The sequence below is a fragment of the Hippocampus guttulatus genome, chromosome 3, assembly GCF_054856545.1.
Source record: "Hippocampus guttulatus isolate MCC_2025c chromosome 3, RoL_Hgut_1.0, whole genome shotgun sequence".
NCBI lineage: Eukaryota > Metazoa > Chordata > Actinopteri > Syngnathiformes > Syngnathidae > Hippocampus > Hippocampus guttulatus.
In genome coordinates this window covers 2254605-2279468 of record NC_141263.1, presented here as the reverse complement: position 1 = coordinate 2279468, position 24864 = coordinate 2254605, and the positions used below count along the sequence as shown (strand labels likewise).

Genomic DNA, 24864 nt, shown 5'->3' with positions numbered 1-24864 from the left:
CCATCCCTGGTCATGTCCTGAAAGACTGTGCTGAGGAGGTCACAGATGTCTTCACTGACATTTCAACACCTCACTGAGCCAGGCTGTTGTCCCCACATGCCTCAAAACCACCACCATTATCCTGGTCCCGAAAAAGTCGTCCCCCTCCAGCTACAATAACTACCGCCCGGTCGCACTCACCCCCATTCTTATGAAGTGCTTTGAGCGGTTAGTCATGCAGCACATTAAGTCTGCTCCCCCCCCCCCCACCCTGGACCCTTACCAGTTCGCATATTGGCCTAATCGATCGATTGCATATGCCATCTTCATTGCCCTCCACTCAGCCCTCACCCACCTGGAGACCGAGGACTCACACGTCAGAATGCTGTTCATCGACTTCAGCTCAGCATTCAACACCATCATCCCGCAATGGCTCATCCACAAACTGTCCCACCTGGGGCTCAACACCTCCATGTGTAACTGGCTGCAGGACATTTTGACGGGGAGGCCACAGGCAGTTCGGGTAGGCAGAAATACCTCCGGCACCATCATGATGAACACAGGGGCCACCCAAGGATGTGTGCTGAGCCCACTCCTCTTCACTCTGCTGACCCACAACTACACTCCCTCATCCTGCTCCAACCTCTTCATTAAGTTTGCAGACGACACGACTGTGGTGGGTCTCATCAACAACAACGATGAGACGATCTACAGGAGTGAGGTGAACAGGCTGGCCCTGTGGTGCAAGGACAACAATCTCCACCTGAATGTGGAAAAAACGAAGGAGATTGTTGTGGACTTCAGAACAACACACACCCAGCATGCTCCACTGACCATCGACAGCGCCACAGTGGAGAGGGTGAGTAGCACCAAGTTCCTTGGTGTGCACATCTCTGAAGACCTGACCTGGAGCCTAAATACTACCTCAGTGGCCAAAAAAGCCCACCAGCGCCAGTACTTCCTCCGCAAACTGAGGAGAGTAAGAGCCCCGCCGCCATGATGCAGACATTCTATAGAGGCACCATTGAGAGCATCTTGACCAGTTGCATCACCGTGTGGTACGGCGCTTGCACCGTGTCCTGAAAAAAGAGTCTGCAGCGCATTGTGAGAGCACCTGAGAAGATCATTAGAGGAGACTGCGATGTCTCTGTGCTAAAACCACCAGGCTCAAGAACAGTTTGAACAGTCTGAAGTCTGCTTGGCATTGCAAAATCTTTACCTGGATAAGTAAGTAAGTTGGGTCGCGGGGGCAGCAGCATTAGCAGGAAAACCCAGACTTCTCTCTCCCCAGCCACTTCTTCCAGCTCTTTCCGGGAATCCCGAGGTCTTCCCAGGCCAGCTGGGAGACATGGTCTCTGCAAAGTGTCCTGGGTCGTCCTCGGGGCCTCCTGGGGATGGGACATGCTCAGAACACCCCACTGGGTAGGTGTCCAGGAGGCATCCTAATCAGATGCCCGAGCCACCTCATCTGTCTCCTCTCGACGTTCAGGAGAAGCGGCTCGACTCTGAGCACCTCCTCAATGACCGAGCTTCTCACCTTATCTCTAAGGGATAGTCTGGACACCCTGCGGAGAAAAGTCATTTCGGACACTTGTATCCGGGATATCGTTTTATCGGTCACGACCCATAGCTTGTGAGGGTCCAAGCAGCACCGATGCGTCAACGCATGAGTCGAGCTCACAGAGCAATCCACGTGTCGGTGCGTGTGCTGCTTCGTGATGATCACGTGATCAACACATGAACTGTGTCAACGCAGTCCAGGCTGCGTCGACGCAGCAAAAGCCCACCACACAGTGTTTATAAGGACGTGCGTCTAGCGACACGATGCCGCCTGCCGAAACAAGCCTGATCTCACCCTCGTTCGAATAAAAATATATATTTAGGCAAAAAGGACAACACACAGATTATCAGAAAAACGTGTCTGTCTGACTTCAAGCGTCGTGTCGGCTAGGCTATCTCAGCTGTTGTCGTAGTTCAAAGCTTCTTTAAAACCCTTGTGGCCTGCAGGTACACATCATGTACACCTGACATGCGTTGTGTTGCAAAAACAAATGCATGCCACAAGGGGTATTACACATGCATGGCATGCATTTTTTTTTGCAACACAACGCATGTCAGGTGTACATGATGTGTACCTGCAGGGCAATTAATATGTGACGTGGGTTGCATCGGCGCCGTGAGTACGTGCTCGCGCGCACAGCAGAGTGCAGCGGACTATCGACTGCGAGGCGCGCATCACTTGAGTGATGTTGCTACAGTACGTGCATATTATGGAGCAGCTTCCGGACAAACGCAAATTGCCCGCCGTGTAGAGCCATTTTGATCTCCTTTTGGAGAATAAGGTATTTATTCAAATCTCCTTGCCTCACCAAGTGCCTCTCGGATTTTTGGCATGTCTTATTCCATTGTGTGTGTGTTCTCCACACAGGGGATATAGCATGCAAGAAACGCAACAAACTGAAATTTAAAACACTGGAGTGTTAAGGATTTGTTATATATAGCGCTCTTACTCACCCCTTTTATTGTGAAGAAACATACCGGATGTACATATGAACCCAACTTTCGCCTTTAGTAAGCAGACGCTATACTCATGGCCACGGTTCGTGTTACGCCGTGCTGCCAAGTTGTTTTGGCAATAGAATAAATATGCCTGAAGTGATCATCTAAACGTGTCTTATTATTGTCATGTTCCATATTTGGCAGCAGGTGGCAGGCGTTCATTCGGCTGCCTGCACACCTGCTGCCTATTTGTCTGTGATTACACCTGCTATATCTAGGCGCTCCGGCTGTCGACTCCTTGCCGGAGTAATCCATGCCGTGCCACTGCTGTTGCCCATGTATTGAAAGCGCTACTCGTATACTATTGCTGATTGTTACAATTTTTCGACGTCTCCTTGTGAGCATTCTAAGTGCATGCGTATTCTAGTATTTGCCTAATCATTTTCCTTGCCGTTTTTTGCAAGCGCTTTTTGTTGTCGCGTTTATATCATTTCCTGGTTCTCGTTATTTACCAGCGTTTTCTGTTTTCTATTAGACAGAGTTTTTGTTTATAATAAACATTATTTTTATGACCAAGTCCTTGTCAGTGTCTGCTATTTCGGGGATCCACTTATTCTTGTTTTTCTGTTACGTACGAAGCGGTTCCTTTTCTGCTTTGTGCGTAACGTGACAATTATTGCACGAGTTTACCGGCTATTCTTTGTCATTCGCACCTCCTTAACATGGAGTATCTTATTTTTCTAAATAAAAAATTGTGAAGACAAAGCCCACAAGCATCCTCATTCACATGATTTTCACATGATTGAAACACATTGAATGATACAATATGAATGCGTGGATGTGAATGATATTGTCTACACTTTATAATCAAATCAGTCAGTTCAGTCTGTCAAGTGGGTTGGCTGCAGGGATTTTGACGGTCCAGCAGGTGGCAGTGGTCAGCGACACAGTACCAGCACAGTATCAACACAATGTGTCAGTGTGTCGACACGCCTCATGAGGCCTCACGGACCCATCACTACTTGTGACCATAGGTGAGGGTTGGAACGTAGATCGACCGGTAAATTGAGAGTTTCGCCTTTTGGCCCAGCTCCTTCTTCACCACAACAAACCGATACAAAGTCTGCATCACAGCAGACGCTGCACCGATTCACCTGTCGATCTCTCGCTCCCTCCTGCCCTCACTTGTGAACAAGACCCCAAGATACTTAAACTCCTCCACTTGGGTTCAGATCTCCTTGCTGGCAAGCACCTGGTAGCCGGGCCTACACCCATGGAGCCTGCTCGGGTTCAGCCCGAAATGGCAGCGTGGGTCCCCATTCCCATAGAACATGATTTGTCATTCGCCTCACTCTTGGTTTGTTTTTGTGCATTTAGGACTTGGCTGATCTTCGTCACGTTCATGCAAAGTTGAAGAAGCAGTTCCAGGATAAGACGGTCGAGCTAGCCCATGCAAACAGGAGGGTAGAGGGCCATGAAGCTGAAGTCAAAAAACTGCGACTGCGGGTTGAAGAGTTAAAAAGAGAATTAGGACAGGCCGAAGATGAGGTAAGAACTAAAGCTTGGTGAAGTTTTGTTTGATCGGTAATATTGTAAAACAGTGACTCCCATAATTTTGTTATCCACTATTCCAAATCTTTCAACTCCGACTACTTCACCAAATGTACATGGCCCGGGCTTGACATAAACATTGTTGCTCACCAGCTCCTTTGGCTAGCAAATTCTCATTGTTCTGATCCACTCAGCATTTTCACTAGCCACAAATTTGTTCTTGGATAATTCGAGCCTACACTATTTTCTGACCAAAATATCAGGCATGCGCTCCCGGCATGCAACACTCGCCGGGAGAGCACACAATGCACTAATTTTTCCCACCAAGCCAAGCCTTGGCGTGTAATCGCCCTTGTGTCCTGTCACCCCCTGCAAGCCCACCAACTTTTTCCCTACTGCCTCAACTCTTTTCTTTTTGTCCTGCAGCAGCTTGTGATGATCGGGCGGGTGGGGTCTGAGCTGTGTCTACACCTCTGTTCCAAAACAGGAGGACAAATTTCTGACACCATGTCTCTTGACCTAACATAGCGAACATCATGAACAACAAAAAAAAGTTGTGTGTTGTGAACTCGGCATAAGATTTGAAAAGGTCCAAATCGAGAACATTGCTTGAAGCAAAGTATCTGTTGTTGTAATATATAAGTACCGTATTTTCACGACTATAAGGCGCCATTAAAAGTCTAAAATTTTCTCCAAAATGGACAGGACGCCTTATGATGCGGAGCGTCTTGTCTATGCGCTGAGTTCCAAAACCTGACTGACAGCCGACACGCTGTTTATATAGAGAAAAGGCGGAAGTGACTGTGGACTGGCATGCGGCAAAGAAGTCGGCCAATCAGTGAAGGGTGGGCGTGTATATATACATATATGGAGAGAAAGAGCGAGAAAAGGCAGACGTGAGTGACAGGCATGCGGGGAAGAAGTCCGCCAATCAGTGAAGGGTGGGCGTGTATATATACATATATGGAGAGAAAGCGAGAAAAGGCAGACGTGAGTGACAGGCATGCGGGGAAGAAGTCCGCCAATCAGTGAAGGGTGGGCGTGTAAGTGGACGCTAAAGGGTAGGTACAAGCAGGTACCAACACCTGTATAGAGTGTGGCTATGTGCATTGTTGCAGAACAACTTTGGTTTTGGTTTCTAAGAACCCCCGAAAATAAATTATATAAAGAGACACGCCTACAAAGCTCAGTTCAAACTTCAAGCCATCGGTTATGCTTTTGGCATGCGTGCCCATCTCACAGCAGCGGTGAAAAACCAATTCAAGCAAATGAACTCTGAGCTTGCCGTTATTCCCAGAGGCTTGACTAAAGAACTCCAACCGCTGGACATCGGCATCAACCGGGCGTTCAAAGTAAAGTTGCGAGCGGCATGGGAACAATGAATGATCGATGGCAAACACAACTTTACAAAGAGTGAGAGGCAGCGCCGGGCGAGTTACGCCACAATTTGCGAATGGATTGTGGCTGCTTGGACGAACGTGTCTGCTTGCACTGTTGTTCGAGTTTTTGGCAAAGCCGGCATAATTTCTGTGGAGCCACATGGCAATGAGAGTGACTGACAACGAGAGGGAACACGGCGTTTTTGATGGATTACCGGTACTTGCACAATTGTTCAATTCTGATACAGAGGATGAGGACTTTGATGGATTTCTGGGTGATGATTGATCGAAAAACGTGAGTACATTGTACAATGGCTAAATAAAATACAACGGAACTCAGTTTTCCGTTGCCTTTTTAAAAACGTGTTTTTAGCTTGTATCTGTATGTCTTGGCATGCTACCGTATGCTACAAGCTAACGTGTTTTTAGCGTGCGCGCATGCATGCCGTATGTTTAAGCTGGCGTATGTTTTACCACTTTAAAATTGCGCCCAATAATACAGTGCGTTTTGTCTATGTGTAAAATACAGAAATAGCACCCATTAATGAGACTGCGCCCAACCATACGGTGCGTCGAATGGTCGTGAAAATACGGTAGCTTTGCCATTATATTTACATTTGCTTCTAATCAATTAATTCAATACAATTCAAAATCCTTTCAGCATTTCATTATGAAGGTCCGGGCAGCGATTGCTGTGAGGTCTCTATTGTTTTGTAACGTCTGTTTGTTAATAACATTGTGAAACAAACTGAAGTGCTTTATGCGCTTTAACTTTAAGCAAAGAGGGGAAAAGGACAGCAGCTCTTACAGTGTGAAAATCTGCTTCCAAAAAAATCTTATTTCATGTATTTCTTTTATCTGTGTATTTTATAATTAGGGTTTTTTTATGATCCCCCCCCCCCCAAGAAATGATTTAAGATTTAAGATATCCTTTATTTGTCCCACAATGGGGAAATTTACAGTCAGAGTTCAGAAAGGAAACCACTAGGTAGGGAGAGGGGGAAAAAAAACACGCTCGAACTATCCTCTTCTGAGGATAATTTAAGTCCAGGATAAAAAAAAAAAGACCCGAGCACATAAATAAGCATATGACAGTTACAACAAGTCACAAGACATAACATGTAATGAGGGGGCGGATGAATGGGAGGGGGGGGGGGGGGGGGCGACCGCGACGCGGCCCGTCTGACCAGCTGCACGGTCCACCGAGCGCTCCGCAGATTATTCCACGTCGCGGGGGAAAAGAATAGGAACGATGAAAACGGTGATGATAAGGATGTGTATGTACGTGTGATTGTCTGGCTGTGTATGCGTGAACAGGCCGCAGCTGCTTCGTCAAGCTCTGCTCATGAAGACAGTCCTGGCTTATCAGTCCATGGCCGAGAAGGAGGGGGTGATGGTGGGGGCACTAGCTTCCGTGCATACCTTCCATCCAGGGGAAAGGGGTCCAAATAGCGTTGTTTGTTTTGGAGGGACGGCCGCCAACAATTTCAGGTGGCCTTGAGTCCGTGGCTGTATCCCTTCACTGGCGCCGATCAGCCAAATCCTCAATTCCTTTTCGAAGAGAGAATTCCAACTTCTCCATGTTGTTGTCGATCGTACGGAGACGCTCCAGAACCGCAATTGCGGTTGAGCTCAGTCACCGCTTGAGTCTGAGTGTTGGACATTCGCGCTCGACCATCGACAATGACCGGCAGCTTCTTCACTTCCAATAAAGCTGCTCCCGTCGGTTGGATTTTGCGATAGAACAGGAAACTGCTAACACCAAACTGCAGCATACCTGCTATCAGAAGGTCGATAATGTAGATGTCTTCTTCCTCCTCAACGGACAGTATTGACAGGCACACCATTCTCTGCTTCCTCAATGGATCTAGGGTGTACCCGGCAGTAAATGTCCCAAGGGGCAAGCAGGCTCCCCACTGCCTGCTCTTCTCGTCGAGAAAATTTTGTCGATTGCATCAAGAGACCAGCCAACCAATTCCATGGTTTGTTTTTAGGATGAAAAATACAGCGGAGGCTAGGAAAAGACAGCACAAGGACAGCACATAGACTGAGTGGCAAGCAAAGGGAGGGGGGGGGGGCAGGAGCAGAGCAAAAAAGCGTCCGCCTTCGTCGAGAGCCAAGCAGAAAGTAATAAAAAGGTTTTAGATTATTTTTTTCCAAAAATGGGCCACACATGATCATTTTAAATAGCAATAGCTGTCAGCCACCATTTTATGAGGGTGGTGCTTTTTGATAAATACTTGCACATCACTCCATTTGCTGTGCATTTATTTTATCATTGCAGAAGGATCCGCTTCCTTTGTTTCATCTTCCTCTTCTGAATGCTCTTGCTGAATAGCCTTCACCTGTTCAAAGATTGCACAGGTTCACACGTCCTCCGAAAACCTGTAATGGAAAACACATGTAAAATGTGAAATGTCCTGGAAATGCTTGTGTCGTTCTGGAAAATGTTTCCTGCATCAGCTTCTCTCTCCCTTGTGGCAACAAGTCAATGGAAGTGTAACTGGGCCATAGGAGTTTGAATTGAAATTACTAACCCTGAATTTTTTAATTAACATCAGAATTCCTCTCGCTGATTTTTTTTTTCAGCATAGAAATTCAACATTCTAAAATTTTAAAAAAATTCAACATTTCAAAATGTTTGAGGTTAAAAATATTAAATGTAAATAAAATCTGTAACAAAAAAATCCTCTCAAAAAGTCCCAAAAAAATACATTCAGCTGCAAAAAAAAAAAAAATAATAATCAACTGAGTCAGTGGTGAGTGTTAGAATCAGAATCACAATCATCTTTATTGGCCAAGTATGTAGAACACACAAGGAATTTGTCTCCGGTAGTTCAGGCTACACTAGTATCATCAATAACTAGCAGCTTCTATAAACAAGGACATGACAAATAGGTATCGAAAGACTTTCCGTAATGTAAGGGTACCGTCGTGAAGTCATACCACCCAATGGCAGCTGTGAGACAATGTGCAAAGTCTCAAGCAGGGCTAAAATGATCAGTGGTAGAATGCAATACAGTGATTCCTCGCTATTTCGCGGTTCGTTGTCGCAGCTTCGGTGCATCGCGGATTGTTTCAAACATATTCATTAAAAAAAAAAAAAAAAAAAATTTTTATTTAAAGTCCGCAAACGGTCCGCGAGAAGCAGTGAAAGTCAGCAAAACAACAGTGAGTCACATAGAGCAACATATACAGGTACAGTACATGTGGGGTGGGGGTGGGGGGGCTGAGAAAATGTAAAGCAGCCTTCCTCAACTGGCGGACCGCGATCCACGACCGGACCGCCGACCTCCTCTGTCAGGACCTCCTCTGTCCAGACCCTCGGCAAATTGTATAAAATAATAAATTATAAAGTGATTTTTACGTTATACATTTTACATTTTTGGATTATAATCTGCGCATTACTGCGATCGCTTGTTAAAATTATCCGTTGTATTCTTTGCGTGCACTAACAGATGTAATGCAGAGGAGTGCAGCAGCGCGACTTTGTGTGTATAATGTTTGACTAACTGGAGACCCTGGCTGAGTAGGGCATGTCGGCGATAACGATGCGTTGATTGGCTCCTCTGAACTGAAGGTGTGCCCATACATAAGCGTCAGCATATACGATGCGCTGATTGGCTCCTCTGAACTTAAGGTGTGCCCATACATAAGCGTCAGCACGCATCTATCCCAATACACACGCATTCAAAATGGATGATTGTGTCAGGAAACAGACGCATCCGCGACGCCACAGTGTGCTCACAGCTTCAGCCCAGGAGAGCCGCACACAGACAATTAGACAAGACGAATCGCGGGAGGTTTCGATTGTGTGCAGTGTTCTTCCCGTCGACCCGGGGATCTTTGCAGCTGTTTAACAGCAGAACACCGCAACATGGTAAATGAACATCACAATGGCGTCCTCAAATAATATTTGCATGCCTCAGACATTGCATTCACCTTTAGTGGAAAAACAGCACTGCACATTCCTGTGCTCCCTTGTGTCAGTATTTAAAATGGTTCTTAACTCCTCTTCTGATATATTTTTCAGTGATTTCAGAGGGGATGTGAAAAGGGGAATTGTACAAATGAAAAGTATATTTTTGTTTTCATGTTTAGTATTTATTTTGGTAAAATTAGTATTTTGTTTTGTTTTTGTTTAAATTTGTTACGTCTCGGACAAGCCGAGTTTAGTTTGGATCCTAAATTGTAGGCGTAAACAAAGTCTCCGTAGAAAAATATATTTTAATGCAAAAATCGCACCGATAAAGAGGGAACATAAAGCGCTGGTCACAACAAGGACCAGAGGGCAAATAAAACGAAGAACAAAAAGCGCTTGCACAAAAGGCAAGGGAGAAAAATAAAGACCGCGAATACAAACAAAAAACAATGTATCAAAAATACACGCAAGGAAGCCCAATCACAAAACAAAATCAGTACTTACTAAACCATGGGTACCGAGAATACACAAGCGAAACACGACGAGGTCTAAATAAACAATACTCCGACAACAGGTGCACGGCAGAGGAGTCCTTAAATACAGAGTCTACTAATCATAGATTGGCAGCAGGTATGCACAGAAGTCCGCTCATGCCACCTGCTGGCCAGACCGAAATCAGAACCGTGACAAAATTAAGGGAAAAAAAGACAACTACTGTTTAACAAAGTTAAAGTAAAAATGTCTTATTTCCCTAAAAGGGCTATAACTATTATTAAGCAGGCACAACTTAACAAAAGTAGAGTTCCTGTGCCTCAACACAATACCTCTCATTATTTGCTGTGTACTGGCAAAGTGAATAACTGTTATTTTTATGCACCCCATTATTGGTTAAAAAAAAAAAAGTGGACCTACAGCATTTCTAGTTGAGGACCACTGATGTAAAGCCATGTTGATTGCCGGTGCATCTTCTTTCTGTCTTATCACGTGGGTTACTCATTGATCTTTAATCTGTTATTTACGATACTGCTAGTGTGTGCGTGTGCGTGTGTGCGTGTGCGTGTGTGTGTGTGGCTGAGAGAGAGAGAGAGGAGACATATAAGAACAAAAACAGGTCTCTTCCATCCATAATTGTCTAATCATCCTTAATTGACTAATCATAAACACGTATGTTGCATGATCGCTGGTGTGTGTGTGTGTGTGGGGGGGGGGGGTGTTAGTGCATTCTGCTCAAGCGCAAAGGCCCACGTGGGGCAATTAATTTTTTATGTATCTGTTAATTGGTCGCTACTTGGCGGATTTTCGTTCATCTCGGGTGGTTTTGGTCCCCATTAACTGCGATAAATGAGGGATTACTGTACTATGACAGAAAATCCTTGCACCATTTTAAAGTGACCAGTAGCATTATTTGTCGAACATCTTTTAGAGTGCAATTGTGCAGAAAGTCCTTGAACACTTTTAAGTGTCTGGAGCTGTGGAATATAGATCAGTGAATGGTTCATGTACAAACAGAGCTGTACAGAGCAATGATTATTGCGGCAATGCTGTTCCACATGGGTGTGCAAAATTGCAAAGAGCCACGATAGATTTAGGTTACTGTTTAAGGAGTTAATGGCTAGAGGGAAGAAGCTTTTTGAATGTCTGCTGGATTTGGTGTGCATGGATCGGTAGCGCTTGCCTGAGGGGAAAAACTGGAAGAGGTGGTGGGCAGGATGTGTGGGGTCCAATAGGATTTTCCATGCCCTTGTCTTGTTTCTTGCGGTGTGCAAGTCCTGAAGAGTGGTTGGGAGGTGCCAATGATTTTTTTGCGCAGTCCTAACTGTCCATTGTAGTCGGATTTTGCCCTTTTTTGTGTCGGCCCGAAACCAAACTGTGATGGAAAAACAGGATTGGTTCGATGACTGCTGTGTAGAAATGTCTTTGCAGCTCTACACACATCAGACCGGGCCACAACATCAATGTTTGATTAGGATATTGTGCTATTTTTTTTCCGCATCGCCAAGCTTATCGTCTCCATGGAGACATCCTGGGCGTACCAGCTTGGGAAAGACAGTAAGTAATGCAAGTGTCCAAGCGTATTTTTCATCCAGCTGCCCTAATTCCATGGTTTGTTTTTCAGAAGAAAAATGCAGCAGGAGACTAGTTCGCACAGAAGACAGCCCAAAGCCAACACTTAGACCCGGGGTCGGCAACCTGCAGCTCTTTCGCGCCCCCCAGTGGCTCCCTGGAGCTTTTTCAAAAATGTTTGAAAATAGAAAAAGATGGGGGAGGGAAATATATTTTTTGTTCAAATTAAAGTTTCTATAAGAGGACAAACATGACACAAACGTTATTAACATTTTCCGATGCTGTAAAAATGTGTTGAATAAATATTACCTTTCAACATTTCGTCAGTGAGCATTTGCATCATAGCCTGCAACACACATTTCTATTAGCAGAGCGGGATGTCAGTCAGGGGGCTGTTGTAAAAAAAAAAAACCCAACAACAAAAAAACAGCCTTTCATGTACAATTCACCGAGGGTACTTGCAAAAAATGGGAATCTGGCGGCCGAGAGCAGCATTTTTAAACGGTAAACGTGAACGATAGCACGCTGCGAAAGTGCTCCCATGCCATCTTAACGGCCGCTACGGCTGTTGCTCATTCCGTCATGCGTGTGTGTGTGCGTATGCACGCGTGTGCGGTAACGGGTCGATCGCGGGAGGTTGGTTGATCGAAAAGTTGATCCTCCGTCAAAAAAGTTTGGGCACCCCTGCTCTACAGGATGAACCGCAGGGGGGAAAAGACTTTTCAGATTGGATCGGATTGGACACAACATTATTGTCAAATTTTTATTCATGAATGTTTGTGTATTTGTAGCCAATTTCCGCACTTTTTCCGCACTAAAAGGCGCACTGGATTATGAGGCGCACCTTCAATGAATGGCCTATTTTATCATTTGTTTATACTGGATGCACTGGATTATAAAACGCAATCTACAATGCATCCACTAGATGGAGCTACGCTCCTTCCGTTCGACTCGAAAGGAGTTCATGACCGCCTCCGAAAAACGTAAATTAACGATTACTTCAATGAAACTACGAACCTACGAAAATTTAAAATAATGCATCAAAACAAAACAAAAATCAAGCGAGGAAATCATAAAATAAATTCTGTAGCCCCCCTACAAACCCCCCCCCCCCCCCCATTTTAGGATTTCCTTGAGCGTAGCTCCAATAGAACAATGACAAACATGATTGCCTCTCGAGTCGAACGGAAGAAGAGAAGGCACAGAGGACGGACATACCTGTATTAGTTGAGTCTGTGAAAACCATTAATAAAGTGTGCGTTTTAAAAAAACAACACTACCGCTCTCCTTTTTTAGGAGCTGCAACAAAAACTAACTTAATAAAGCAGTGACACAGTTCACTGAACCAACAGCAAGTCATAACATTGTAAGCATGTCTCCAGCAAAGAGCCATCTTGGAGTTGACATATTACCGTATTGACCATACACAAGGCGCACCAGGTTTTAAGGTGCGCTGTGAGCTTTTAAGAAAAGTCTTTTCAGTGCGCTTTTTTTGTGCGGAAAATACGGTAGTCATTTTGATAGTATGCTTTTATTGCTAATATAGATACATTAGCATGGGTTGCCTTCATGATAAGGCTTTTAATTTATTGTTACTCAGACATATTTGTTTTTTTGGTCCAATATGGCTCTTTCAACATTTTGGGTTGCGGACTACTAATTTAGACACAGTCAGCAAGCAGAAAGATAAGGGCGAGATGAACAGGAGCAGAGCAAAAAGCGGCTGCGTTCATCCAGAGCCAAGCAGAAAAAAAAAAATAGAGTTGCATTATAATTCTTTTTTGCACAATTTATGAAATTTTTACGGGAACAAAGTCATCATGCAGGGTAACCAAAAAATAGCTGTTGACCCATGCACCTTAGCATCTTAACTAAATCCAACAATCTCAAACTTGGGTTTTATATTGGACAGTGATTTTTTTTATTGTGTTTTATTGTGATGTTTATCTCTCTCTCTCTCTCTCTCTCTCTATATATATATATATATATATATATATATATATATATCGATGTAGATAGTTGGACAGAGAGAGGCCTCTTTGTCATTTTGCATCCCAAGATTGAGCTTGGGCCACGCCACTGAGAGGAAGGATAAATAGTGCTTTTCTACCTAGCAGTGTATTTGAATTGAAGAAGCCTTCAAACATGAGATACAAAATATTGTCGAGGACAACAACTCTGCGTTTGTGATTCACAGGCATTTTATTAGTTTTTTTTGAGAAGAGATGCTGCAAATCTTTCTGGAATTAATTGACCAGGGTACTGGTTGAATTGTTTTGGGGGGATGTGGGGGGGGGGGGATGTTTTTGTCCCAGGCTTTTTTTTTTTTGTGCTTTTGTTTTCTTTATACTCATAAGATTATGTGTGTATTTGTTAGCTGGATGAGTCCAATAACCAGACAAGGAAACTCCAGAGGTCTTTGGATGAACAAGTAGAGCAGACCGAGAACCTGCAGGTCCAATTGGAACATTTACAGTCCAGGTAAGACACACACACACACACACACACACACACACACACACACACACACACACTAACTCAAACGTATATGCACATCCGATTGAGGGTGTCTAAAGCTTTCTTTCTTTTGCAAAATGTCTAGCCATTCCAAAACTGTTAAACAAAAATAAATCTTCTCAAACATTTCTGTTTGATTGATTTGCCGGGGCCCTCCGTCATCCCTCAAAACAAATCGCTGATGCACGTCGTCATGTGTGAACATGTCATGTTGAGGCAAGTGCAGCAGACGAGGCACCACAACAGGGAACTGGAAATTTTAAATGTGAACGGTCCCAGGAGAATAGTCCTGTTTCATTCAAGTCTTGAGACTTGATGCCCAACCCGAAGTATATCTGACTGACACAATGGCCTCATGCGTCACTGACCGAACTGGCAGGTAAATTCTTATCAACACATCCATCCATCTATCCATTTTCTGAACCGCTTTATCCTCACAAGGGTCGCGGGGCGTGCTAGAGCCTATCCCAGTTGTCTTCAGGCAGTAGGCGGGGGACACCCTGAACCAGTTGCCAGCCAATCGCAGGGCACACAGAGACGAACCACCATCCCCGCTCACACTCACACCAAGGGACAATTTAGAGTGTTCAATCAGCCTGCCATGCATGTTTTTGGAATGTGGGAGGAAACTGGAGTCCCCGGAGAAAACCCACGCAGGCACGGGGAGAACATGCACACTCCACACAGGAAGGTGTTCGAGTTCAAGCTGGACTCGAACCTGGTGCCTTTGCACTGTGAGGTCAACATACGAACCACTGGACCACCGGGCCGGGAGCCCTTATCAACACATGCCCAAATGAATTTTAACCAGCTGGTGGTTGCTAATTTAGAACCGTGCACGCAATCATCGACTGCACTTGTGCCCACGGCGTTCATGATCATCACGATGGGTGATGACTTGAGCACCAATATGAAGTACTTAATCAAGCACAAAAATGTGGAAGCATAACCGTTTGCCAGTCTCCAGCAAGCAAAGGCCCGGCAACCACGACATACTCAAGAAGCCAAACTTGATCAATTGAAAAGTGAATGGAAACTAAGAGTAAAACATTGATAGTATTGAAACAGAAGGAAGCTCAAGTGAAAATAAAGTTGGAAGCAGAAGAAAACATACAACAGCCACAATCAGATAAAGTTAAAATAGCTTAGGCTTGTGTTAAAGTTTATAAATGTTTTCATTTACTTGAGTGTTGCAAAGAGATGTCTGAAGATAAGCACATTAACATTGAATATAAACCGTAAATGAACCCACAAGCCCCACTTCATTTCAGCTGAACCCTGTCAAGGTTCAAAAGGAAGCGAGGCTTACCGAAGCAATCACAAACTCTCTCTCCTTCTCTTCCAATTCCATAACTTTCAATTTTCACCGGCAGCCCTTTGGAGTATACAGACTTATATATATGACTTATATGGAAGAGTCCCTTCATGAACCTTCCTGGGGAGAAGCCCCTGCTTTTTAGTGAGAAGATGCTTGAGCTCAAAAGTTATTTGGCTGAGAAAGCAGCAGCTGCAAAAAATCAAATTGAGTCGAGAATGACTGTGCCCCTTTTTGGGTCTAACTTCTCCCCCGGGTGTGCCAACTTTGGTCCGAAGTACTTTGCTCCACAGCAAAAGACACACTTCCCCTCAGCTGCAGCCTTCATTGAATGCGATTTGCATGTCTGTGATGGTCTAACTAGCATTCCAACAGTCAATGAGGCAAAGGAGCGAATACTTTGAAGCCTAGGGGCTTTGTAAGAGAGCAGGTCTCCGTTTACATCAATTAAATTCAAATCAGAAGTAGTCTGCAGCATAGCCCCCACCGAAAGAGTAATTAACACAGTTGACATTGGCTTTAATACATGGTGTCCATAAAGTCTCTTTACCATTTCAAAAATGTCTTAAAATGCAATTGATTAGATATTTTATTCAGACTTGTTCTATTGTATTCAGTGTTTATTAAAGTTTTTTTTACCTCTTAATACATTTCTACATGGGCAACATTAGTTGCACGAAGCACATCAAGACGGTACTCGATTTCTTGCCATGTTCGCTGTAGCATAGCCTCATCAATGGTGGCAATGGCATCAGTAATCCTTTGCTTTAGGTCAGTAATGTCCCTTATCCTTGTTCGACACACGATATCTTTAACATAGCCCCATAAAAAGAAGTCCAGGGGAGTGATATCTGGTGAACGTGGCGGCCAAGGAATTGGCCCATCGCTTCCAATCCACTGGTCTGGAAATGTTTGATTGAGGAACCCACGAACATGCAGCCCCCAATGTGGTGGTGCACCATCTTGCTGAAAAATGATGGTTGGTTGAAGGTCATTTAGTTGTGGTGCCACATATTCAGTTAAAAGGTCAAGGTAAACATCAAACAAGGAAATCCTCAAAATTGAGTGAAGGTGTTCAGCAGTAAGTCGACTTCTGTGTGATCTTTTGTTCAGCTTCATCAAATAAAATAATGTAATTGTTCACGCAAGTATGTGCTGCCAAACATCGACAACGTTTGAGCAGCCTGGATGTGCAGCTGGGCCATTGTGTTAGGGAGGAAACGGGCAAACTGCGCAGCACCCATTGCAATATATTTTTCATGCGCATGCGCGTCGTGTCATGCATTGGACGTAAAGCCAAAAACTCCTTTGCCATGCTTAGGCTGCAATCCACTCCGCGGATGAAAATTGACAACTGGGCAATGTCAGAAACGTCTGTGCTCTCATCGACGGCCAAGGAATATGCGATGACTTCTTTTCCCTTTTTCACTAGCTGCTCTGTTTGATGAATGGCCAGCTGCTCTACTCGCTCTGCAATGGCGTTTCTGCTCATGCACACGTTTAAAAAGGATTTAATTTTTATGGTCAAACGTTGTCACAAACTTTAAGCATAGAGGTTTTAGATGAAATCCCCCTCCGTAAATAGCCGGGATGATTTAGCAATCTCGTTTGCCAAAATAAAACTGGCCTTGACAGCAGCCTGGCTTTGTAATTTGGCTTTTTTTTAACAGAACCTGTTGAGATTTGAGGCTTCGCTTTAATTCCTCAACCTTCTGTAGCCTTTGTTCCATGTCCATATTCTTGTTTTTGTCCGCGTATTTCGTTTCATGATGTCGTCTCAGATTATACTCTTTCAGTACCGCCACACTTTCTCCGCACAGAAGACACACAGGTTTTCCAGCTACGTCCATGAACATGTACTCCGACTCCCACCTTGTTTGAAACCCCCGGTTCTAAGTGTCCACCTTCCGTTTTGCCATTTTGGATGGGTATCTCAAAGTTAGCTTTATTGTTACGTTAACGACTGCTGCACCAACAAATATTGAAATGAAGTGACCGACTGCTTGGTGCATCGTTGCATTGTGGGAAATGTAGTATTGGTGCGAAAAGATCTGCGGGCTGCCGGCTTGCTGCGGGCCGGCTCTAACAATAAATCAATATCATCCCAGAGGCCGTAGAAGACCTTCTCGTTGGCCATATCCGGCCCGCGTGCCTTGACTTTGACATTTGTTAAGTGGGTGAACGGAAATCAAATGGAAAAATGGTTCCTCCAAAATGTCATTTATTGAACAGCCAGTCAAAAAAAATTGGTACTTCTTTTAGGAAGCAGCTAATTATTGATACACCTGCATCAGACATACTATTTGTGGTGGATAATCTAAAAAAATATCATAAGCTACATACCATAATTGCCTCGGTCACGTTTATTTTAATTTTTTAGAATTTTTTTTATTGATGTAACAAATCATGCAACCAGTTGTGTGAAAAAGTAAGCAAAAAGGAAAAGATCCTTTATTAATTGCTGAACAAATAGAAGTGACTGAGACAGAATGTGCCATGAAAACGGCAACCAATAGTCACCAAAATCCAAATGCACAGCTCTACTCATGTCCACTTCCATCCATCCATCCATCCATCTTCTACCGCTTATCCGGGGCCGGGTCGCGGGGGCAACAGCTTTAGCAGGGAAGCCCAGACTTCCCTCTCCCTAGCTACTTCTTCGAGCTCTCCCCGGGGGATCCCGAGGCGTTCCCAGGCCAGCTGGGTGACATAGTCTCTCCAGCGTGTCCTGGGTCTTCCTCGGGGTCTCCTCCCGGTGGGACATGCCCGGAACACCTCACCAGGGAGGCGTTCGGGAGGCATCCGAATGGAGAAGCGGCTCGACTCTGAGCCCCTCCCGGATGACCGAGCTTCTCACCTTATCTCTAAGGGAGAGCCCGGACACCCTGCGGAGGAAAACTCATTTCGACCGCTTGTATCTGGGATCTCGTTCTTTCGGTCACGACCCATAGCTCGTGACCATAGATGAGGGTCGGAACGTAGATCGACCAGTAAATTGAGAGCTTTGCCCTTTGGCTCAGCTCCTTTTTCACCACGACAGACCGTGCTGATTTTCATCCCAACCGGTTCACACTCGGCTGCGAAACGCTCCAGTGAGAGTTGGAGAGCCCTGTTTGAAGGAGCCAACAGCACCACATCATCTGCAAAACAGGGATGCAATACTGAGGCCACCAAAACGGACCCCCTCAACGCTTCCGCTGCGCCTAGAAATTCTGTCCATAAAGGTTATGAACAGAATCGGCGACAAAGGGCAGCCTTGGCGGAGTCCTACCCTCACTGGAAACGATTCCGACTTACTGCCGGCAATGCGAACCAAACTCTGACATCCGTGGTATAGTTGCATCGGATGAGATGATGCGGCCCAGACAAGGGAACTGCTGTCTTGATTTCAGCTCTGTATCACAAATGATTATATGGGTCTGGTAGTAGTTCTTGACTTCCGTCTTCTTGAAGCAAGCCTCGAGGATGTGATGCGCTACATGGCTTACTCTGTGTGGGAGACGAGGGCAGCGTCGTCTGCAAGGAGAAGGTGCTGAATCAGTCACTCCTGTGTCTTGGTATGAGCTTGAATGCACTGTCGAAAAAAGATGCTCCCATCCAGTTGGTACCGAATGCACATGCGATCCTCATCATCTCGGTCTTCAGTGGCTTGCTTAAGCATCATGCTGAAGAAGATACAGTAAGTATTTTCTAGTTAGGAATCATATTTGTGTTGTCCAATCTTTCCTGATAACAGAATTTCCTTTTGTGGGAAACAACTAAGGTTGATGTCCTGTATGAATGTGCAAGTATGTTGACAAAATGCACGTGTAACAACACAAGCAATACAATGCAAAAATATACTGTCCAAAAACTGTTTACATAACAAAAACTGCAGTATACAGTCCAGGTATAGAGTGTCAACAAATTACAGAAGAACAAAACTAGCCACGAAAATGCAAAAACATGGTGCACATACTGTTTATAAAATTACATCAATACAGTACTGTATTTTAATGTTGATTTTTTTTTCCATCTTGGGAAAAAATGAGTCTATTTGGGGTTGTTTTTTTGGATTCATTCTTTGCTGTATGAAAATGTTTGCCTGCGCTTCATACAGTTTTGTTGCTAATTACAAATAACTGTCCCATTGATCATCACTGATGTCTGGTGATTCTTGTGCATCCAGAAGGATTTTTGATGCCATCTCCATAGTTTCCTTGCCGGATGGTGGCTTGACATCAGGAGTTGAACTGGGCAGATTATCTATTTTCTCACACTCGATCACACTGGTGGTTTGTTCGAGCGATTCGTTGATTTCTTTTGCTGTGTAATCTTTAGTGACAGCAAAATCACAGTCCACAATTGAGAAGATCCTGGTTTGTCGGGTCAGGTATAAATCTGAAGCAGTGAAATGAGATCAGTCTCATCAAAATCTTCCCTCTCAGCATTGTCAGTGATGGCGTTTGTGTGTGAAAATCCACACTTGGAAATGGATTTACCATGTAACAAACCTTTGCGGCCAGCCACGGGACGCTTGGAAGTCATCTATGGCCATAGTTGCGCTATGGAGCTAGCCTTCTCGCGAATTAGCGGTCCAGTTAGCGGAAAGTTTTTAGCACGACCACAGTGAAACCATTACAGGACACGATCATTTACTGCGCTGTATCCCGTCTGTCGAGCCGCAAGCAATTACCTCTGAGCTGGAAGACTGCCAGAATCATAAAGGGCAAGAATCTATGCCTTGTTTTTTTAAAGTCTCGTAGATTTGAGTCTTTCCGACTCCAAGTGTCTCCTGAATGATTTTAACTTTGTATCCAGCGTCGCTTAATCAGATGCATTTCACTCGCTCCTCCACGGTCATTACCGTTCTTCGTTTCGATGCCATGATCTACAGGACGTAAGTGAACAAAATTAAGATCTTTCACAATCATAGTAAAACGTACACCAATATAGAGTCACTTACATGTCGTCATTTTGGATCCGATGATAGAAAATGGCGAAGTGGACACGTTTCTTCCACTGTATCGAGTGGGAGCTACTTGAAATTGCACTACTGCAGTCTTCCGTATGCTTCAGAATTCCGGACACAGGAAATTCCGTTTTAAGGAACCGATCGTGAATGTAATACCGAAGTCTAAATTTTAATACATAGGTTTTTATTCCGGGTGAGGTAATTCCCGTTTGACAGAAGACCATAGGTGGGGGAATACTTACTGTACTGAGAAGGGTTCACGCCATTGGATATGCCCTTTCCCATTTCCAACGGCGTGAAGTCACCATTCAGTTTAATCCTACTAATTTTCATGCAGTTTGATCCACATTTTTAGGAATTTGGCGTTTCAGGATGAGCCACAGCCCGATTTAACACGTCACGCTCTTTCCAAAATGAACTTTTGTGTTGTCCATCTACAGAATATTGCTCCAAAAATCTTAGGGATCATCAAAATGTTTCTTAGCAAATGTGAGACAAGCCTTTGTGAGTTGTTTTATTTTATTTGCTTTCTTTTGTCTTTTGCCTTCAAATTTGGCTTTGTAGCTTTTTCCACATTGGTAGATTTAAATTATTTTGTTTCTCATATGTTTTTGAAATTCTGTGTATCTTGACACAATGCGTTTCTTTTTTAGCTGTTGTAGGCCATTGAACTTCCATTTTACTGATGGGCATTATTCAAGTGATTTCTTAGTTGAAATCTGATTCCTCAAAACAGGGGTCAATCACAGTTAATTCATAATTCAACAAGATAGGTCAACTGCTTTTTCACTTAAAGCCGCCATCTTTCTCTGATGGATACGCAAAGTAGACAAATCACCCAATCAAAAATTTGCTGGTTCAATGACTACAGCATGTGTAACAAATACAATGCATTTGATCACTTGTTGGAATACTAAAAGGTGTTTGTGATGATATTTTGCTTGCGCCTCTGCTGCAGAAAAGGTGGTAGATTTGTGAAGTGCGGTCACTCTGAGGCACCGTGGTGTGCGCGCGCATGCTTCAAAATGCATACGCCTCAAACTTCAGTTATTGCATTCTGTTGGTTCACCACTAGATGGCGAGTGACCTTTTAAATTTTAGAAAGAAAGATCAAAATAATTAGGAAAGGGGCTAATACTTTTTGTCATTAAATTGTAATCTGTATATCGTTTTTGTAGACTACGGCGGCAGCAGCTCAGTCCTGGTCTGTTTGGAAAGATGCGATCAGCTCGGTTCAGCCCTGAAAATACAGATGTTCCATCCAGTGGCAAGGATGAGGAAGAGGAGCAACTGCAGCTCCAGATCCATGGATGACACAAGCCCAAAGTCAATGTTTTGAGGAATGTATATCTTCAAAAATACCAATTCACTGAATCATATGAATAGTTCTTTCGAGAGGAAACCATTCCAGAGTGAGTGTGTGTGTGTGCGTGTGTCTGTGTGTGTTAATAAACAGGTAACAGGCGATGAAGGCATCGTTACACAATCATGTACAGGGGACTCCAAGAAAAAAGGGGACATTTTTCAAGTCCCCACTTTATTTTCACCTTTAAAATCTTGATATATGTGAGCTGCTGATTTGTTTTTTAATTTTAAGTAAAGAGGGGACTCCAGTGTGTGTTGGTGTGGGTGTTTAAACGTTTGCTCAGTGGTCGGCCTACTGACTGGAGGAGGGATTTCATGCATGTTTCACACTTGTCATTTCTAACACAACTCTATCGTTTGAAGGGGTTACCACAAGGGAGTCGTTCAAATGGTAAAAGGGCAATTTCGTGAAGGAAAACTGTCTTAAAACACAATTCACTCTGTATTTGAAATAAAAATTAGAAATGTTTAGGAGTAGTGCTTCAAATAAGCACCAGCAACTTATTTAAAACCTGACAACAGTCTCATACTTAAAACTTAAGATTGAGTTGAATATGCCTTTCTAAATACATATCAAGCTTACGAATGTTTAAAACACTGTGTCACTGTTCAGGTTGGAGTATAATTTTAGCTGGATAATAAATTACTTTATTAGGTATTGGCTCGTTAAAAGAAAAACTAATTGAAATAGAGAGAGAAATCGTGACGAAATACCAATGAGGATTATTCTAAATGAAATGGATGGTTAAAATATTTTTTTTTCCATGTTTATTTATGATGATCATTTTCATTCGGCCTCCGAAGCTATCCAAACCATATCTAACGATATTGTGAGGATTTAACTTGCCCTGGATTGTAACCGATACTGATAAATTACACATATAGTTAGGTGCAGGACTGCAATATTTGCACATGATTTTAAAACAAATGGGAAAGCAGTGAACGACAGGTCCACTACATCATGGTTGAAAAGTAAAAATAAGAGAGAATATCCATCCGGTTTCTGATCTGCTTACCCTCATAAGGGTCGCGGGGCGGTAGGCAGGGTATACCCTGAACTGGTTGCTAGTCAATCGCAAGGCACACATAGATGAACAATCATCTGCACTGACACTCACACCTAGGGACAATTTAGAGTGTTCCGTCATCCTACGATGCATGTTTTTGGAATGTGGGAGGAGGACCTGGAGAAAACCCACGCAAGCATGGGGAGAACATGCAAACTCCACACAGGAAGGCTGCTGCAGGAATCGAACCCGGTACCTCTGCACTGTGAAGTCGGCGCGCTAACCACTCGAGTATTTTTTTTTTTAAATCAAAATGACGATAAATGTGAAACTCTGAGAAAGCGGGAGCGCTTACACAAAAACTGAAGGGGGACATTTTGTAATGTATAGAGATTTTCCACATGGATTAGGTTTACTTTGTTCATGAACATTAAAGCAAAAGATGCAAACTTGAACAGTGTGAAACAACAGAAGTTACCTTGTTGACTTTTTGCAACCATTTATGATCTTCTAAGATGAGACTGCATTGGTGTCATTCTTTGAATAAATGTTAATATGCAATATCAAAATATTTAAGATGCATTGAAGGATCTTTGGGCAAGATCCTTCACGCTAATGCCTGCCTCATACAATGATGAGAGACAATAAAAGGAATGGCATGCCGGCTCAGACATCGCCCGACCAAACAAGGTCTGCGTCAGGTGTTGGGGAACCAGAGCACCTTGATGAAAAATGGGCTACTGGAACAAAGCGAAGATGGGCGAGATGCGATAACATGGCTCTGTTGGAATGCTACTACTCAAGCAACCTTAGTCAGAGGGTTTACATGCAGAGAATGTGGGCTAAATGGTTACTTCGAAACCCAGTCACAGTTGACCACGAATCAATTAGTAGCTCGGTGTTCCAACATCCACAAACGGCAACTGCTGTCACAACTTGAGATTGATGAAGTACAACGCAGGTTCCATGGTGAAGGGCCCCAGGTTGCCAGATCAGAGGAGGAGGTCATACCAGAGATTGGGAGGCAATCCCCAATGAATGCAGATGATGAGATTGGGAGGCCAGCCCCAATGAATGAAATGCTGAGCGAGGCAGCAACTGACCTGAAAGCTAAGATCATGGCGAGAATGAAAGCTGGGCAACCTAGAAACCGATTACAACGGCTATGTGAAGAACCACCTGAAAGTCTCATGGAAAGTGTGAATGCAGCACTGAGGGTGATCCCTACCATAACGATCACAGAAACCAATAAGCTGATATACACTTCAGCATCAGTGATCCTAGAGATGTTTGGCTCTAAGAGCAACCATGGAAGCCATGAAATACGCTACCCACCATGGAAAAGACGGTTGGAGGCTAAGATCAAGGCGGCTCGGAAAGATGTGAGTCAATTGATGGAGGCACAGAAAGGTGTGATGAAAAGGGTGATACCCAAGAGGTACATCCAGATGACCATACCTGAAGCACTCGAAACTGCCAAACAAAGGCTCCAAGCCTTGTAGCCGCCTAAAGCGGTACACGAAAGAATGAGGCCAGACGAATAAACAGGCTGTTCGCAACACAACCTGCGAAAGTGTACGCTCAGTGGAAGGGTCCTAAGAACAGAGCTGACCCACCAAGACTGGAAAATAAAAGGTACTGGAAAGGCATATGGGAGAAGGAGGTTGCACATAACAGCAGTGCACAATGGCTGGTGACCCTGAGAGAGGAGCACAGCAACCTCGCTGAACAGAACCCAGTTACCATAACAGTGGCAGACATACAGGAAAGAGTCTCAGGTATGAAGAACTGGACAGCACCAGGCCCGGACATGGTCCACACCTACTGGCTAAAAAAACTCACAGCACTCCATGAGCGCCTAGCAGCACAAATGAACCAGCTGCTGAGAGATGGGACTCACCCAGGATGGCTAACCGAAGGGCAAACGATCCTGATCATGAAGGATCCCTCAAAGGGTGCAGTCCCATCCAACTATCGGCCAATAACCTGTCTCTCCACAACATGGAAGCTCATGTCAGGCATCATTGCGGCTAAGATAGGTGGACACATGGATCAATACATGAGCGAAGCACAGAAGGGCATTGGTAGAGATACCAGAGGAGCCAAACATCAGCTCCTGGTTGACAGAACAGTCGCACAAGACTGCATGTCCCGACATACCAACCTGTGCACAGCCTGGATTGATTACAAGAAAGCCTATGACTCGATGCCAAATACATGGATCACTGAATGCTTGGAGTTGTACAAGGTGAACAGGACCCTAAGAGCCTTCGTTGCGAACTCGATGAGGATGTGGAAAACCACACCTGAAG

General features: G+C 44.2%; 1 protein-coding gene across 4 annotated transcripts in view; it reads left to right on the top strand.

The window, feature by feature from the left end:
* Window positions 1-21793, top strand: part of ccdc102a (coiled-coil domain containing 102A) — a 76322-nt gene extending 54529 nt beyond the window's left edge. For 2 of the 4 annotated variants that reach the window (XM_086106204.1, XM_086106202.1), the window contains 3 exons: window positions 3856-4026; window positions 13772-13875; window positions 21359-21793. In XM_086106204.1, coding sequence (XP_085962330.1) covers window positions 3856-4026; window positions 13772-13875; window positions 21359-21494 — 411 coding nt within the window. In that variant the 3' untranslated portion in view covers window positions 21495-21793. Of the gene's footprint in view, window positions 1-3855; window positions 4027-11330; window positions 11380-11446; window positions 11716-13771; window positions 13876-21358 lie in introns of those variants that run through there. The other 2 variants (XM_086106203.1, XM_086106205.1) reach the window with 2 other exon arrangements.
* The last annotated feature ends 3071 nt before the right edge of the window (window positions 21794-24864 follow it).